The sequence below is a fragment of the Cyanidioschyzon merolae genome, chromosome 10, assembly GCF_000091205.1.
Source record: "Cyanidioschyzon merolae strain 10D DNA, chromosome 10, complete genome".
In the NCBI taxonomy this organism is placed as follows: domain Eukaryota; phylum Rhodophyta; class Bangiophyceae; order Cyanidiales; family Cyanidiaceae; genus Cyanidioschyzon; species Cyanidioschyzon merolae.
Window position 1 is genome coordinate 586,252 of NC_010136.1, and position 16,983 is coordinate 603,234.

Below are 16,983 nucleotides of genomic sequence, written 5' to 3' on the forward strand. Positions count from 1 at the left end.
CTGGGTTCTCGAGGTGTCACGAATTTCAGCGACAGCGCGTCGAGCGAGCCACTCCGAAACAGCGCCAGAGAATCCAAAAACTACACACGAACCCGTAACATCTTATTACTGTACCTCGAGCGTCGAAGCACCACATCTGAGACCAGTGTCGGAAATAAATGCTAGGCCCAAACATGGGCACTACTCCCGTGCGCCATTTTCATCAGAGACGGATACAGTCGAGCGCGATCCAAGATGCCGCATCGGCTGCAAGTTGGCTGCGTTTGCCGGTGGAGCGTCAAGAACGTAAACATCAAGATATTCCTGGAACGCGCATGCGTCGCATACATCTCCGGGGAAACGGATGTCTTTCGAGTGCACCAGCACCAGGCAAGCTGAATATACCTTGGATCTTGGAGACTGGTGTGCTCAAAGTTGATAACTCCGTGCCACATGTGCTGTCATGCGCCACGTGTGAGTCTGAGCTTTTCGTAGAGCATTTTATGCATACCGTCGGAGTGCTATGTCTATAGCATGTAGAGTGCTACTAAATCACGCTGTCGCAATCCACTCACCAACAAGTAGTTTCGAGACATGTCTTACAATTCAGTTGCACTATGCCAAAGTTCTCACGTGCCAAAAACTCATAGCTAGCGACTGAGGTATTCTTGACAGACGGATCGACAGAGAGACCTAGTTTGCTATACGAGTGCGACTCACACCTTGAACCGTGTCTCGATCAAGGTTGGCACGGTTCGATGCAACTACCAATCAAATGCACCGAATCATCATAGGGCGCGCGCGTGCAGCTGCGGCGATAGCCCGTGCAATAACAGGACGGCTCGCAGAAAAAGTACAGTTCTATACAAATTGGCCATCGGCCGATGCCGGGCGGCGGCAGCCCGTGCAATTAATGGACGGCTCGCAGAAACTGCACACTTCTACACAAATTGGGTGTCGGCCAGTGCCGAGCCCTGCGGCCGTACCCTCGTGTGCGCCCAGACTGATGCCGAGATAGCGGCTGGTATCGCTGCTCGTGCCGGGCGGCTTTAGAACGCTGCCGATTCACGCCCGTTTAGGAAGCAGGAAACCACTTTACTGAGAAGTTTATCGACGTAGACCATGTTCGTAGCAACCACGCCCTTGAAACTGCCGTTGGTTGGTTCCCACGCTACGGTTGCAAGCAGGGGCCGGCGGTGTGCTTTCCTTGGCGACGCAGTGGTCAGCGTTGCTGCTGCGTCGCTCCGAGGCGAACGCTGTCGCGGACTACCCATCGCCGGACGTTTGCACGTGCGCATGGGCTTGAATGCATCGAAACTTAAAAAACAGCAGCAACAACAGCAGGGCAAGAAGAAGAACAAAGTCTCAACGAAACAAGAGGAGGCCTCCGATGCCCCAAGTCAGATTGACACGAACCGACGCGATTACATGTTCCAAATGCTTAGGGTCAGCAAAATCCTTCCTAATGGAAAACAAATTCTCAAAGACATTTCCCTCGCCTTCTTTCCGGGGGCTAAAATTGGTGTTGTAGGGCCCAACGGCGCCGGGAAGTCGACGTTGCTTCGTATCATGGCCGGTGTGGATAAAGAGTTCGAAGGCGAGGCCCGTCCCATGCGTACCGCTTCCATCGGGTACCTGGCGCAGGAGCCTCAGCTCGATGATGGCGAGACAGTTATGGATAATATCATGGCGGGCGTGAAAGAAATACGAGATAATTTGCACCGGTTGGAGACGCTGTCTCAGCGGCTAGCGGATCCCGCTTGCTCAGCAGCCGAGAAGCAGGAAATTGCCCAAGAGATCGACCAGGTTCAAGCCCAAATTGAAGCCGCTGATGGATACAACCTCGAGTCGATTTTGGAAAGGGCAATGGAGGCGCTTCGGGTTCCTGCTCCCGAGACGCCGGTTAAAATTCTTTCGGGCGGTGAGCGCCGACGGGTTGCACTCGTTCGTCTCTTGATTCGTCGCCCTGATCTACTGCTCCTGGACGAACCAACAAATCACTTGGATGCAGAGTCCGTGTTGTGGCTCGAACAGTATTTGTCCAAGTATTACACGGGAACCGTTGTTGCAGTAACACATTCGCGCTCCTTCCTCGAAAACACCTGTGAATGGATCCTAGAGCTGGAAAACGGCCGCGGCATACCGCACCAAGGCAACTACTCCTCCTGGCTTGCCGCGAAACAGCTTCGTCTGGAGCAGGACAAAAAGGAGGCGGATGCGCGGCGACGACTCATTGACGCCGAGTTGGAGTGGATCCGAGCAACGCCCGCGGCTCGAATGACGAAGAACAAAGCGCGTATCGATCGCTTCGAGGAACTTTACCAAACGCAGCAAGAGACGGCGGAGAGTCGTTCGCAATCCCTTTCAATGAATCAGATTCGCATCCCCGTCGGGCCGTACCTAGGCGAGCAGGTCATCGAAGCCGAAGGTCTCTTCAAATGGTATGGAGATCGATGCCTTATCAGTGATGCGACGTTCTCGATCCCGCGCGGCTCAGTGGTCGGTATCATTGGTGGCAACGGTGCAGGCAAATCGACGCTCTTCCGCCTGATCACCGGACGGGAGCAGCCAAGCGCTGGCACCTTGCGCCTAGGCGAGACCGTCAAACTCATGTACGCTGATCAAGACCGAGAGACACTGGATCCCAACAAGACCGTATTTGAAGAGATCTGTGGCGACGCCCATGTCGATACAGTGACCCTGGGCAATCGCACATTGAATGCTCGGGCGTACTGCGCGTGGTTCAACTTCAGGGGCGCCGACCAACAGAAGAAAGTCGGCGTGCTGAGCGGTGGCGAGCGCAACCGCCTGAACTTGGCCAAAGCGATTTTGAACCGAGAACACGGCGGTGCAGGTAACGTGCTTCTGCTGGACGAGCCTGGCAACGACCTCGATACAGCCACGCTAGCGAATTTAGAGCAAGCAATTCTGGACTTTCCCGGTGTTGTTCTGGCGATCAGCCACGATCCGTGGTTTCTCAGCCGCGTCACCACCCACATTCTCGCGTTTGAAGGTGACTCGCAGGTGCGCTTCTTCGTGGGCGGTTTCGATGCCTATCAGGAGTACCGGCGGGCGCGCTTTGGTGATGAGTTTATCAATCCTACTCGTTTGAAATTCCGACCGCTACCCAAAATGTGAAATGCGAGTTGTGCTCCACCGAATAGACGGCCATAAGAGCAGCAGTATGAGAGCAGGCCCGCGCACGAAGAATGGTGTCTCCATGCGATGACGCTGGTGTATTCCTGCATGCGTCTAGCGCTGCAGCAATGCATTCGCAAGCACCAGGTGTATCCTTCTAACTAGGGTTCAATGGCCGCACTTGTACCTTTGCTAACGATTGCCGTTGACTTTCACTGACGCGGTAACGCGCACTCTAAACAGCAGATGACGTTCGCCGTCTACTGGAAAGGGGATACTCCCGCCGGCGCGACTGCCTCCGCAATGCGTTCATATTCAGAAAATGCGAAACGAGTGCGAACTTGCTCGCGAACGAGGCCATTGCATGCGCTCTATTTTCTCGAAAGAATTACTCGCACGATCCAAAAAGGGATCGGGGATTCTTTCCGCTGAGCGCGAGCACGAGCGAGCAGCGCTGCGGTTTGCCCTTCGCGCCCTCCACTTTCTATCGGTGGTCGTTTGAAGGACCCTGGGTCATGGTGCGTTGTTTTGGTGAACCCGCCTGACTCGACGACGCACGCGGCGTGCTAGCTTCGTGCCCACGGAAGAAGCTGTTTGCGGGGCTTGATCTCGGCTCTGTCAGGCAGTCATCAGGCATAGTCGTTCTGTCTTTTTGATGAAGAACAAGTTCAAAGAACTGGTGTGCCGCAAACCCCCTAAACAAGCTTGATTTTTTCTATGGATGCAATTGCTCTCATACGTGCAGAGATACGTTTGCTGGATGCATCTGCGAACATCATACAGAATCGTGGATGCGCTCAGAGTTTGCCGAGCGCGAGAAGTGCTTCAATAATGCCAGCAGCACCCTTTTGTGATGCCTTCACCACCTGGCAACGATCTGGTGCGTTAAAGTTAACCGCCACGTCACCAGAAGCGCTTGGTAACAGAACCAGCGTTCCACGATTGGCGCGCTCGGCATTCGCAGAGCCCGTTGCACCAGGTTTGAGGTCCGTCCACTGGGATTTTCGAACGTCGGGTGCGAGCGCTTCGAGTGAGGCCACCGGATCGCTGGACTCAAACACCTGCACAGCATCCTGTAAGAGTGCACTGGATTCCGACCCTACCAGCACCAGGTCGGCGGTAGTTAGTCTCATCATCAGCATGATGAACTGAAGGCACTTGCTCATTCTCGCTTCGTCTGGAATCAGGACCAGGTTTCCAGCCAGCGGTGAGACGATACATCGGGTAGCCTCAAACCCCATCTCTTTCATTTTGCCTTGCACAGACTCGATCAGATGTGCACGGTCAATGGCCTCGTCCGGGTCGCTTCGCCAGGAGTACTCGAGATACGCCACTTCTCTTGCGGAAGGATCTGTTAGTAACTTGCGCTTACTCAGCAGTTTCTCATCAAATTCTGGCGTAAGCCATTTTTCAAATGACTCGCGCATCATCCAAGCGATCGGCTTGGGATCGAAACCAAGGCCGACAGCTGCCATTCGCTGTTCCCAGTACGGATCTGGTGCCACGTAGCCGCGTTGGTAGATCTCAGTGCCACAGAGCGTGCAAAGCACGTCAGGCTCAGCCATGATGGGGAAACGCTCAAGAAGCTCCCGTGCTTCCTTGAGAGTTCCCTCAAAGAAATAAACCAGTACAATCTGTTGCTTCGTTACTGAGACATGAACCCGTAGGCGTTCGAAAAAGTCAGCAAGGCTCGGATCCGGGCTCGGGCGCTCTTCGTCGTGGTTGTTCGCACCGCCAGGGGTGTCTCCGAAGGGCACCATAGCGCCAAGCTCAATGCATAGGAGGCAGCGCCCTGTCCATGGCAATGACCTGGCCTCGGAAGAACCGTCGCTGGCTATCAGTTGCAAGGCGGACGCGCTCGCTCTCTTTCGCGGCTCAACTAGGCACTTCGCGCAACCATCCGTACCGACCGAAGGTCGCTGGAGCCAAGATGCGCTGTTTGCAGGGAACGGCTTCGTCCAGCGCCTCGTTCGAGGTTCGACGTCTCGGTCAGTCCAGTAGTGTCCACTCTGCTTTGCACAAAACGGCGGAACAAAGCCCCCTACGAGCTGTTGCGCAGGGCTCCAGCAAAGGCGAGTCATTTGGGGAGTCCTTGACTACGACTCCCGACGCTGCCCGCCTGGAACGCTAGAGCGCCTCCGTGTGCCCTACGCAACGTTGCCTCGCACGGGTCCAGTGCTCGGCTGTGCTGTATGTGCTCAGACGCCAGGCACAGCAGGCGTCGCGTCCAAGGGTCCTCCCCGAGACCTCTGTAGCGTTTAAAGCTCAGTTTACCGAAGCGAAACAGACTTCGCAGCGATGGTGCCTATAACAGTGTTCAAAGAGACGCGTTTCCACCGTACCTGCAACGAGGTCGCATCCGACAACCTCCGTACATCCAGGGGAGTACTGACAAGCGCCTCCGTGTGCCGCACCGCGTCCCTAGCGTCGCGGCGATTTCTTTCGATGACAATGCGTTTCCGTGGATCAGGGATCCCGGCTTGCGGGATGGATGGGTATTGGCATTCGGGAGAGTTTCGATAATGCAGTGCAATACTCCCGAGTTCCATGACCTGTTCTCGGGTGCACCGGTCGTTTTGTGGATTCTACGGTGCGCGGAGCAGCTGCATTACTGCACCCGCCTTGGTGCCTAAACCGCATGCGCGCATGCATCATGGTGAAAGAGCGGCTTTGCGGTACCAGTGGGAGCGTTGGCTCGAGGCGCTGGATCCATCAGTAGCAAGGCAGTGCCTGACGCAAAAGGGCGTCTTGCGAGCAACGCTCTCGCAGTGTATTCGCAAATGATGGCCTCGGTCACCGGCACTGCATGTCTTCGCGCGTTTGCAGCCGGTGAATATGCATGGAAATGGATGAGCGCGTATCTATCGATTTCTGGTGGGCCGAAACGTACACGATTTTCAGGGTACTCATCTATGCAGGCTTTCCAGTATATTCTGAGAAGCTTTACAACGGGCGTGTTCTAGGTTTATGCTTTTGAGGTCATTAGGGAGCACGGAGTATCTAACACCCATTTGCAGAGCGGGAGGAGCGGAACGTGGTGCACCTGTGTGTGTGCAGCTTTCGCCATTGGATCGAGATTTGTCGTTGCACCCAGATACGTAGCGCTGCTGCAGCGTTCTCTTTGATGACGTTAGGCGAATTCGCGCATCACGAGCGTGCTACTTATACCTGGAATGTCGTTGGCGGTGAACGACTTGTGCGCCGGCCGCGTCACTAACGCACTTTGCTGCTGCAGAACGTCACCTATACGCGCAGACGCTGCCTCCTCCTTGAATCTCTGGTCTATTTGCAGGAGTGACTCGGTGCGCTTGCTGCTCAGCACGCGTCGCTGGTGTCCGCCTCAACGATGCAGAAAGGACGCAGTTTGGACACTTCCTCTGACGTCTGAACACCGAGCGCTCTATCGAGGCACCATGGATCGCGGTCAAGCGCAACAGCTGCTTTCAGCATGTCATCGAGCGCACGGACTGCTTCTCTCATGCTATGTCTATTCGGGTACATGAACGTTGTGTACACTTCATCCAACTGTGGAGTGTGCGGACTGCTTCTCTCATGCTATGATCATTCGGGTACATGAACGTTGTGTGCACTTCATCCAAGTGTGGAGTGTGCGGACTGCTCGTCGCAACCTGTGATCATTCGGGTATGTGAACAATGCGGCTACGTCATCCAAGTCAGCCCATCCGTGTCCATGACCGAATGCTTGTGCGACTGTGACGAAGTCCGCCGCTGCGAACGCCTCCTCAGCTGGCACGACGCAAGACTTCACTCACGGGTGCGGCATCATGAACACGATCTCTGGATACCCATTCGGACTAGGCATATGAACGTCCGGGAGCGCGTTGATCACGCCGCACCTCATCTTCAAGTTCCATCTAAAATCAACAGCACTACCAACAACCATACTTTTCTTCAGTAGTACTGGATCGTTCATTCGATCCTTTATGTGTGTCGAGCCTGGGATGAGCGTCGGTGGCACGCAGCCCCACTGGATCGGCGCAATGGACGACGACGACGACCGCAGCCCTCATCCACGCGCTTTCGCGAACGGCACGTCGTCGGCCTGCTCCGTAACACGGGCTCGTACACGTACGCCTTCTGGTGAGCATGGACGTTTCAGCTATCGCAGAATCTGTACGTCGGAAACTGGATGAGCGGATCCCTCGTACAGAATGGACGGAAGAGGAGCGCACCTGGTACAAAGAAGATAAGAAACGGCGAAAGGAGGCGGAGGCAGCCCTGAAAAAGCACGTCGATCTCGAGGGAAACGTTCCGTCGCCCAGTGAAGAAGCGGTTCTCTCTGCGCAGCTAGAGTCCCTGAAAATGGACGCTGACGCGCCCGCGTTTGGCCGCTATACGTTAAAGGCGCTGACGACGAGCTCTTGTGGCGATGACTCTGTGCGACGCACCTGGGTAGAGGCTGGAACGCTGGGTGTCGCACATCCGGCGTGTGCCACGAACCAGGAGGTCTGGTTGAGGGGACGTGTTCAGACCGTGCGCGCCCAGGGCTCCAAGGTGGCCTTCTTGGTGCTTCGTCACCAGTACGCCACTGTGCAAGTAGTTCTCGTGGCTGACTCAGTACCATCCGTAACCCGTGACATGGTTCGCTGGCTGGCACGCTCCGGGGAAGTGACCCCCGAAAGCGTTGTGGATATCTGCGGCATCTTGGTGCCTGCACAGGTCAAGTCGTGCACACAGAACGATGTCGAAGTTCACGCCCGACGCATTTATCTAGTGAGCCGGGCGCGAGTCCCGCTTCCGTTTGAAATCGCTGACGCTAGCAGGAGGGCGGATGAAGATGGCCCCCATGTACACCGGGACACTCGACTAGACCACCGTTTTATGGATTTGCGAGTTCCAGCGCACCAGGCGATTTTGCGTTTGCAGTCCGGAGTTTCGACGCTATTTCGTGAATGGCTCGTTGCACATGGATTTACGGAAATCCATACGCCCAAAATCATCGGTGGATCCAGCGAGGGTGGCGCAGAGGTATTCCGTCTACGCTACTTCGACGAAAATGCGTGTCTATCGCAATCGCCCCAGCTGTACAAGCAAATGGCGATTTGCGGAGACATGCGTCGAGTATTCGAAGTAGGGCCAGTCTTTCGAGCGGAGAACTCAAATACTTACCGCCACCTTACCGAATTTGTAGGTCTTGATATTGAAATGGAGATCCAGGAAAGCTATCACGAGATCCTGGACGTCCTCGAACAACTCTTTCAGCACATTTTCGAAGGTCTGGAGCAGCGCTTTGGGGCGGAGCTTTCTAGCATCCAGCGCCAATATCCGTTTCAACCGCTCCGTTATAAGCGAGGTCGCGGTCTCCGCTTAACCCATCGCCAGGCAGTGGACCTGTTACGTGAGCACGGCGAGCAAGTCGACGATCTGGTCGACTTTACCAGCGAGCAGGAAAAGGCACTCGGCGAAATCGTGAGCAAGGAGTTTCAAACGGACTTTTATGTGATTGACCGGTTCCCCGCAAAGTGCCGTCCTTTTTATACAATGCCTTCGCCCGACGACTCGCGGTACAGCAACGCTTTCGATGTTTTCATGCGGGGCGAGGAAATCGTCTCGGGTGCACAGCGTATCCATGACGTCGACCTGCTCCGACAACGCATCACCGAGAAAGGCCTCGACCCCGCCACCTTGCAGAGCTACGTTGAAGCTTTTCAGTATGGAGTTTTTCCCCATGGCGGTGCTGGTATCGGTCTAGAAAGGGTGGTCATGCTGTACCTAGGAATCGGAAACATTCGAGAGTGTTCGATGTTTCCTCGTGATCCGAAGCGCCTCTATCCTTGAACGAGCTGAATGTCACACTTGGATACGTCCGAGCGCACCCCGATTGGTGAGGCATTCGTGTGTGCGGCCTGGATGCGGTGCAGGAAGCGCTTTAAACGTACCGCTGTTCGAATATGCGGTCACTGTCATCGACTCGGAATGTAGCGCTGCCGTTGGTAGCACGGATCGCTACAGCGTTTAGCGCAATTGCTTCGCTTGACGTTCAAAGCCGTCCCACAGAAAACAGTGCTAATTCGAAGATCGCAGGCACAGGAGAGGAAGCTTTTCAGAGCGTGCGCGAGAAGAGCAAATTCTGCCTAGATTGATTCCAGTCCTTGTCGTGGTAGAGTCTCGAATAGCGCTCGGACTGCTGTGCACATTGTGTCCACAAGCAACGCTTCATAAAAGCCGAGTCAGTTCCGAGCACCTCACTCGCACGTATTGTGCGTGAGGTGGTTATCAGCGCGTTGGGCCAAGTTGAAAAGTCTGGCGGAGGTCGCTCGACTCCATGGGGTCAGGGGTTTTCGTGGCCGTCCATGTCCACCACTGCAGGTACCCGTGCAACGCCGCATTGCATAGACATTGATTGTTCCGGTTTTGTGATGTTACATGGAACGTTCCAGTAGAACGGTACGAGTACACGGGCCGCTTCAAGGTGAAGGGAATCACCGCTTACCGACGAGTTTGGTCCGTGGCCAACTGAGTGAACGGGTGCCGCACACTGCACGCGTGTTCAGCGTCATGTGCCCTGTAGTACGGCACTGTGCAGACTTGAGCGCATGTGTGCAGTTTTTATCCAGTGCCGAAGTTTGAACGTCTCCATTACGAGCTCGATGGTGCGCGAAACCGCACCGTTGAGAAGCTGGTGCTTCCTGCCCTGCGGCGAGCTGCCTTCATCTACTTGATACAAGTACTATGCTGCTGTCGAGTACAGCTTTATGGATGATTGGAAGAGAGGAGCTTATTTCTTTCAAATGGACTCGTTAATCGTACTACGTGACAAGTACAGTGAGGTTCTCGATGAGCTTGTCAGCAAGTTGGCAAGAGACGACATTGCGTATTCGCTTCCTTGTTAGAATAGCAGCCCGCATTGCTGCGTTCACTTGTCCCATGGACACAGGAAGATCGGAAACTTGAAGCTTGCGTGATTTAAGCGCGTGAAATGTTAGCAAAGGAGAAGTGTGGATGCTTGTACGTATACATTGGGTAATGATATCGGTTATGTAACGAACGCTGATTCGTATGCGTCGTGAATGAACTCGATTCCTTTGCCGTAGCGAATACCAGCGGCAAATACTCTATGGAGATACTCGGAAAACAAGACCAAGCATCGTAAACCTACACATCGATCCACAAGCGCTTGTCGCTGCATTTGGCATGTCGAGGCTGTGCATCTGAAAATTTCCGAAAGACATCGACAAGGCAGGAAAAGAGCGAGTACTTCAGTGTCCCATGTCAGGTTGACGTGGGTGTAGCGCACCTTCATATAATAAGGTAATCTTTGTTCCAGTCGCTGATAAACCAGAGACACCTGCGCTCATGAGAGAATCGAGTGAGCGACTTGGTAGCCCTCAATGACTATGAGCGATTTTTTGCGTATCGTATGGTTTTTACGGAACAAGAACCCCGCTGCCGATCATATGATTGACGCATTGTCGTTCTGCGGATCGTTGGTCTCCACAAGAAACACGCGGAAACCGGGATACGTGCACAGGTGCAGTGTTTCACCATGGCGGCCGAAAGTTGAGCCCACAACGAGCTCTATACGCTACTGTGTTTCAATCGCTCGTTCTGGCTCCGTGATGACGTCTGAGAAAAGCGCAACTGGTGCGGCTGACCGAGCCCGCGCGTCGCTGCCACAGCTGCTCCACCAAGCCAAAAGTCTCCGAGCTGCAACCGGTGAAGCGGAGCGCGTATCCGAGCAACAGCTCCAAGAGCAGTTAGCAATATTCTACGAGCAAGTTCCGAAAGATTTCGCTCGAGTTCAAGAGGCGTTGCGGCTCCTCCTCCAAAGTCGGAGCGAGTTCTTCGCACTGCTTACTTTAGCCAAAACACAGGCAGAACGTTTATTCTCGGACACGACGGAGCTGCGACGGTTCGATGGACACTTGCGCAAGGTAGAAACGGCGTTGAAACTAGTGGAAGACTTGTTGGCCCTCCGGCAGACAGCACAGACGCTGCAGAAGCTCCTTCAAGCGCCGGACGTTGATACTGAGCGAGCAGCTGCGCTTATCGCCGAGTTTCACGTTCGCTTGCAGCAGTCTGCGTTCCATTCTCAAATGGACCTCTTCGGTTCCGCTGAAGTAGCTGCACTACAGCAGCAAGTCGAAGAAGCTCGACATCAACTGCGTGCGCTCGTTGTGTATCAAGCTGAACAGGTACTCAGCAGCGCAGCTTCAGCACCAGAGGTGCCTGCGACATCCGAGCACCCAATGCAGGCTCACATCATGCGTCTGCATGCGCTGGGATATGTAGACGACGCTCGACGGCTGCTGGTACAGCACACCAAAGCGCAGGCACTCTCTCGCATGAGCCAAAGGACGGCATCAGCGCTTGAACCAGAGACAGCGCACTTGGAGGAACTGACCGCGCTCTACGAGGCGATTGCGGAGACCATCGCGTATACGGAGCGTTCCGCGCAACGCTTCGATTCGGATGATGGAAAAGTCATTCTTGCCCTAGAAGAACTAGCGAATGAACGAGGGGCTGAAATACTACAGCGTTTCTGCGATGCAACCAAGCTCGCCGAACGATGCCGTCAGCTGAACCGCCGTCGAGAGGCGAATGTCAAAGCAGCAACGGAGTCTGTGTATCGCTCACATGCGGGTCCTGTTTTCGATATAGAGTACGCACCGCTGAGCAATATGGCTGCAATCGGGGACTCACGAACCGGAGCTACCGCGCATGATTTTGATATGACTCGGGAGCAAAGCGAAACGAATGAACTTGAAGCGCTTCTGGAACAGATTGTGGTCATGAGCCGTCGCACGGCCATGTTTCGCCATTTCATGATGACTCGTCTGGGACTCGGAAATGATTTTGAACAGGAGCGTCGGCGTGAGGGTGCTCTTTACCTCAAAATGCAGGAGGTCATGGGGATGTACGTGCTTCTGGAGCGGGCTCTCCTGGACAGCGAATGGAAGCTTGCGCAACGCCTGGAAGCGCTACCCGCCTCGGGGTCTGCCGGTGAGCCTCCAGCAGCCTCGTCGGAGACAGTCTCACGAGCGATCGACTACACGTTCTACGCGATCAAACGCATCATCGGTCGATCGTTGCAGGCATTCGATCCGGACGCTTTGTGTGCATCGCTGAACCACGTGCAGGCGCTGCTCGCCGGACCGCTCCTTGAACATCTTCGCCGAAGCCTTCCAACGCATGCCGCGTTGCCCAGTGTCTTCCCGTCGGCGCAAATGGTGTTCGGATCCAGTTTCAGAGCTGAAGCACTTGAAGGTTTGATCAAGGTGGCGAATGATGCACGCACCAGCGGAAGCTACCTGCGACACTTGGTAACAGTCAGTGTGTCTCGGGGACTAGCGGAACAGCAGCTGCCCCGCTCGGCGGCGCTAACAGCAATCATTTCTGATTTAGAAACGACCATCGAGGAGTTACGATGCGTAGCGAGTCAAGGTGTCCGACGAATCTTTCAGACACTCGTTTCAAATGTTCTGGAGCAAGCTGCGACACACGCTGAGCGCCTACTTCTGGGCGCTTCGCCGACTTCTGGAGCATCCAATGGCTCGCCGTATCTCGTCTCCGAATCCAGCTTTCAACCAGGCCCGAGTGCTTTTGTTACCGAACTATTCGAGCAGATGTACCGTGGCGGCTTGGACAGGATCCTCGCGCAGTTAGAGCCCGAAAACACCGCTGAACTTGTCTGCCTCGTTTCCGAATGGACACGGGATCGTCTGGATCAGGCGATACGAAGCCGTTCGCTGTCCATGAATGCGCTGGGCGGTCTCATATTCGATGCCGATGTGCGTTACCTAGTGAACCGATTCGCGGGCCTGGTGCTAGAGACCCAGCGCGCCAATATACGCGCTATTTTTCGGCCGCTCTTCCACATGGCGTTGGTGTTGACAGTTGATCGACCCGCCGAAGTCCTAGATCTCTGGGAACAAATTCGAGAGACGCAGATTCCGGACCGTGTCCGACAACTTCTACGGATGCGGGTTGAATTTCGTGCAGAAACTATCGCGTCTCTAGAGCTCCCGACGTAAACCAAGAGGCTACAGTGCGTTGCGAATGCATGGCTTACGGGCGCATGCTCCACTGGTACTATCCTTGGCGAAGCTCGTTTTCAGCGATTCCATGGCCACTAGTCGACGCGGTGGTATCGAATATGTGGCAAGTGCCGAGACACACGACAAGAAACACGACCATTGGGAAACGCGTTCGGCAGACGCGAGCCTTTCCTGGCAATCACCCACGGGCACCGTTTCGACAGACGTGTTGGAGACGACGTCGGGTGTCGACCGTGTCGGTGTGCGGGCTAGCGACGTCCGAAGCAGCAACACGCTTTTTAGCGGACAGTCAGTTTTTGTTCATGGGCATTGCAGGCGCTGTGCGGTGGTATGTTCATGGGCCTCGCTGAGACGCAACGTCGATCCCGAATCGATGCCTGGTGTCTGGAATGAGGCTTCAACTCGTGCGTTCACTAGACAGGTTTCGATATGCTCCAAAAGTGATATTCTACATGCTCGATATGATCTAGAGAACAGCGTACGTTGAAGATGCCTCGTATCACGAGTACATCTGCAACACACTTGGAATGTATTGCAGCTTTGTGATTCATTCAAAACACGGTCAGCAAAGCGAGAAAAGATTTCACGACTACGGAGTGTATATACACATCCACTCGCAGACGCCTCTCAGGTTTTTTTGAACGGCCGCCTGTTATCGGTATCAGTTTATCCTTTTGCAGATTGAGAGCCTCAGACGCTAATCTACACAGATGGATCGCGTCAGCTCAGCGGGTCTCGGCTTCAACAACGCACAACATCTGATACGAAAGGCAGTGTTGAATTCTCGGTTCATGAACTCCATGCGTCTATTACTTCTGATGGAACTCACCGTTTCAAGGAATCCTCGAACTCGTGCCCTCTGTGCCGTTTGTTGCAGAGTCAGCTCTCAGAACTTTTCGATCGCCAAAGCGCGCCGATGTCTTCTCTTCATCTCGACTTTTTGAAGTGTACGCCCCGGCGCATCCATTAGGTTTCTTATTTTTGAAAATGAATGCACTTTTTTATGCTCATTGTGAAAACCTTCCTGGAGCGAGAAGGATTTGCGGAAGAAACACAAAGCAAGGGGAATGGTGAGATGTCACATTGTCCAATCGAAGTTTGTCGGTAGGCTTCAGGGGAAAAGTCTGCAATGCTTCGAAGAAGTGGTTGTTGCTGCTGTATAAGCCTTCTGGACGCGCGAAACTTAGGCTGCCAGATGAGTCCACTGCAGCTAGAACAGATGATGATGTCGTCGCTCTCCACGAATTCGATCGCATATACAACGGATTCCTTCTCCGCGAATACCCATATACGCTCCGACCGTTTCGTCTGGAGCAAATCTCATCAACTGAGAAAAAAAACGACGTCCCTGTGCTTCATACGGATGGCGACGTTCGAGGAACGTCAAAGCACCGATTTCCGTCCAAGATGGCCGTGGGTAAACTAGGAATCTTTTTTCGCGACTGAATCCCAACGTACTCAGGCCCGCACAAACGAGCTGTTTGAAAACCTAGGCCGGAGTAGAGCATCAGTCCTCTTTTTCAACCTTCCAAGGTAGATGAAGAGCTACGTTTCGTGGATGGCGTCGATCCCGAGCTGAAGGACCTGATCGCCGTCACCCTAGATGTATGTAAAATAGATGGTGGTAATGACGCTCAGTCAAGCAGATGAAACTGCTCAACTGTCCCAGGGTTCTATATTATCGAGAGCCGGGCATGACAGACGCCAGGAGGCATTGCAACAAGTGGAACGACAGCGTCAGAGCCCTTCTCGACACCCTGAGCGCCGTATTGAGCAGAGTCTGATGCTTTGAATGCTTCTCTCAGAGAGTACATGAGAACGCGCTGGGCAGTCAGCAACAATTTCGGGAATACAAAGGCAAGAAACTCGCCTTCACCAACTGTCTCAATGAGTTGGAAAAGGAAACGACCGATAGGTCGGCTCGTTTCGAAGCAGGTTATAGCGCAAACAGTGCTATAGCCGACAGGAGCTGCACTGCTGCTCTTTCGAAAAGAGCGTACAACGAATGCTGGAATCGATGCTATTCGATACGTTCAGGACAACATATTAGCATCAAGAGCACTCGTACGAGTTGAAGCTTGTAGAGCAGCAGCGCATGAGACAGCATCGGAAGCACGCGATATTGCATGGTACGCTAACCGATCGTCATATGGAAAGGCACTCGATATTGAGAAGCACTTTGTGGAATGATCCCAGCAGCCATAATGCGGGTAAGCGCTTTCCGAACCAGGAAATCAAAGCGTCAATCGACATCCGGGTCATGTATCGCGCCGTGGAAACTTGCATCGCCTTTGCATCGAGCGAACTCTCCAGGAAATCGTTGAATTTCAGTATTCGCTTCGTCCTGAAACGCTGAAGACTTTCGATGAAACAATATCAGCGACCAGAAGAGAGGCGGTATCGCATTCCCATCTGGATCAAGGCAATCGTATGGTACGATCCATCAATCCAGAACGTCTGGATTGCCAGACACCTGCACCGGTAACGATTTTCCTGGGCAATGAATACACCATAATGTTATTGCAATACTCGATACGACGAAGCATACTAGATATGATGACGGCACTGCTTGAGATTCACAGCTATGAACCACAACGCGTAGCACGAGACTTCAGCTACCCAGTCTCTCGAAAACGAAAAATTCCAACTCGACAACTTGGAGCATCGACCTCCTGCAGGGCATATCCGGAATGGACTCGGACGCGTAGTCCCCAAGCGCCCGCCAGCACGGTCATGACATTTCGTACATCACGAGTGCCGATGCAGTCGCGCGTTCCAGGGTCCTGCTGATCAACACGTGCGCTGCATACCACGAAGCGCAACTGTACGCCAAACTGAAAGCATTGTCACCATTGCGCCGTAATAAAATAAATGAGTTTCCTGCTGCATTCCGGGTGATGTATCTAAAACTCACTGCCTCCGCAGCTGCTTCTAATACCCACTTGCTGGACTATCGCAGGTCATCGGACGACGCGGGTACCGCGTCGAAACTGGCGGCTGTAGGAGCCACCGCAACCCCATGCGGCGTCGACTCGGAGCACGCTGACGCCAGTGCCTCGAGTTCAGCTCGTACACCGAATACCAATTCATCCACATGTTCATCTCGGACACCGATTTCATCAAGACTTTCCTTTAAGCGGAATAAATAGGTCGCGTTATCACCGGATGGACCACGAGCGCGGGCAATAATACGACAAAGAACGGGTATCTGCCGCTCGTCCGCGGCTCGCACAAAATGCGGGTTATCCTCTCGAGCGATATAGACTAGAGCATGCTTCGTTATCTGCTCAGCGCTACGCGCATCATACACAGGTAAAGCGAGTCGAGAGTATCCTTGTTTCTCTCGTTCGTCCAGGTACGCCAGAACGTCAGCGGCCGCTTCGTTATCGACGCGGTACGCGCGGCCGTAGCAGCGCTCTCCTGGCTGCTCTGCTAGCACCAGCGTCGCAACGCGTCCCGGGTACGATTCCGTACCCCGGTGGTCCGTCGAGTGCTGCCAGAATCGTCTCCTCCAACCGGTTATGAACGCATCCCGACACTCCTCGAACGGAATGTCTGGCTTCCAGATCAGACTCCCAAACCCGAAAACCCAAAAGTCAGCACCGTCCCCAGTGCCGAGCGTCACGTTCATAGCCGTCCTACGAGGTGCCTGTACCTACGTTGCTATGCAGCGCATTCGCTTGCTCTTGGTACGCACAGGGCGTGCCTGCAGCATGTCCAACGTACTGTCCAATCATATCCAGTTTAAACCATAAATATCCACTCATAAGTATTCTTGTACAAGCTGCCTCATGGATCCATCGCATTGCTGCGCAGCCGCGCCAGAAGAGGCCGATTCGCGCCCTGC

The 16,983-nt window shown here is 54.1% G+C and overlaps 5 protein-coding genes across 5 annotated transcripts, besides 1 other annotated feature; 3 read left to right on the forward strand and 2 right to left on the reverse strand.

Moving 5' to 3' along the window:
- Window positions 1-1,101: 1,101 nt before the first annotated feature.
- Window positions 1,102-3,117, forward strand: CYME_CMJ216C (ATP-binding subunit of unknown ABC transporter; the record flags this gene model as incomplete). The annotated part of the gene is made up of 1 exon (XM_005534881.1): window positions 1,102-3,117. One exon carries the CDS (start codon window positions 1,102-1,104, stop codon window positions 3,115-3,117), a length of 2,016 nt encoding a protein of 671 aa, XP_005534938.1.
- Window positions 3,118-3,914: 797 nt separating this feature from the next.
- CYME_CMJ217C (hypothetical protein) lies at window positions 3,915-5,198 on the reverse strand (the record flags this gene model as incomplete). Its single annotated transcript, XM_005534882.1, has 1 exon — window positions 3,915-5,198. One exon carries the CDS (start codon window positions 5,196-5,198, stop codon window positions 3,915-3,917), a length of 1,284 nt encoding a protein of 427 aa, XP_005534939.1.
- A 2,026-nt stretch (window positions 5,199-7,224) lies between these two features.
- Window positions 7,225-8,916, forward strand: CYME_CMJ218C (aspartate--tRNA ligase, cytoplasmic; the record flags this gene model as incomplete). The annotated part of the gene is made up of 1 exon (XM_005534883.1): window positions 7,225-8,916. The coding sequence occupies one exon, from the start codon at window positions 7,225-7,227 to the stop codon at window positions 8,914-8,916; it is 1,692 nt and encodes a 563-aa protein (XP_005534940.1).
- Window positions 8,917-10,469: 1,553 nt separating this feature from the next.
- On the forward strand, window positions 10,470-13,112 carry CYME_CMJ219C (similar to component of oligomeric golgi complex 4; the record flags this gene model as incomplete). Its single annotated transcript, XM_005534884.1, has 1 exon — window positions 10,470-13,112. The coding sequence occupies one exon, from the start codon at window positions 10,470-10,472 to the stop codon at window positions 13,110-13,112; it is 2,643 nt and encodes an 880-aa protein (XP_005534941.1).
- Window positions 11,980-13,434: a sequence feature (possible transcribed region).
- A 2,652-nt stretch (window positions 13,435-16,086) lies between these two features.
- CYME_CMJ221C (hypothetical protein, conserved) lies at window positions 16,087-16,767 on the reverse strand (the record flags this gene model as incomplete). Its single annotated transcript, XM_005534885.1, has 1 exon — window positions 16,087-16,767. The coding sequence occupies one exon, from the start codon at window positions 16,765-16,767 to the stop codon at window positions 16,087-16,089; it is 681 nt and encodes a 226-aa protein (XP_005534942.1).
- Window positions 16,768-16,983: the final 216 nt, after the last annotated feature.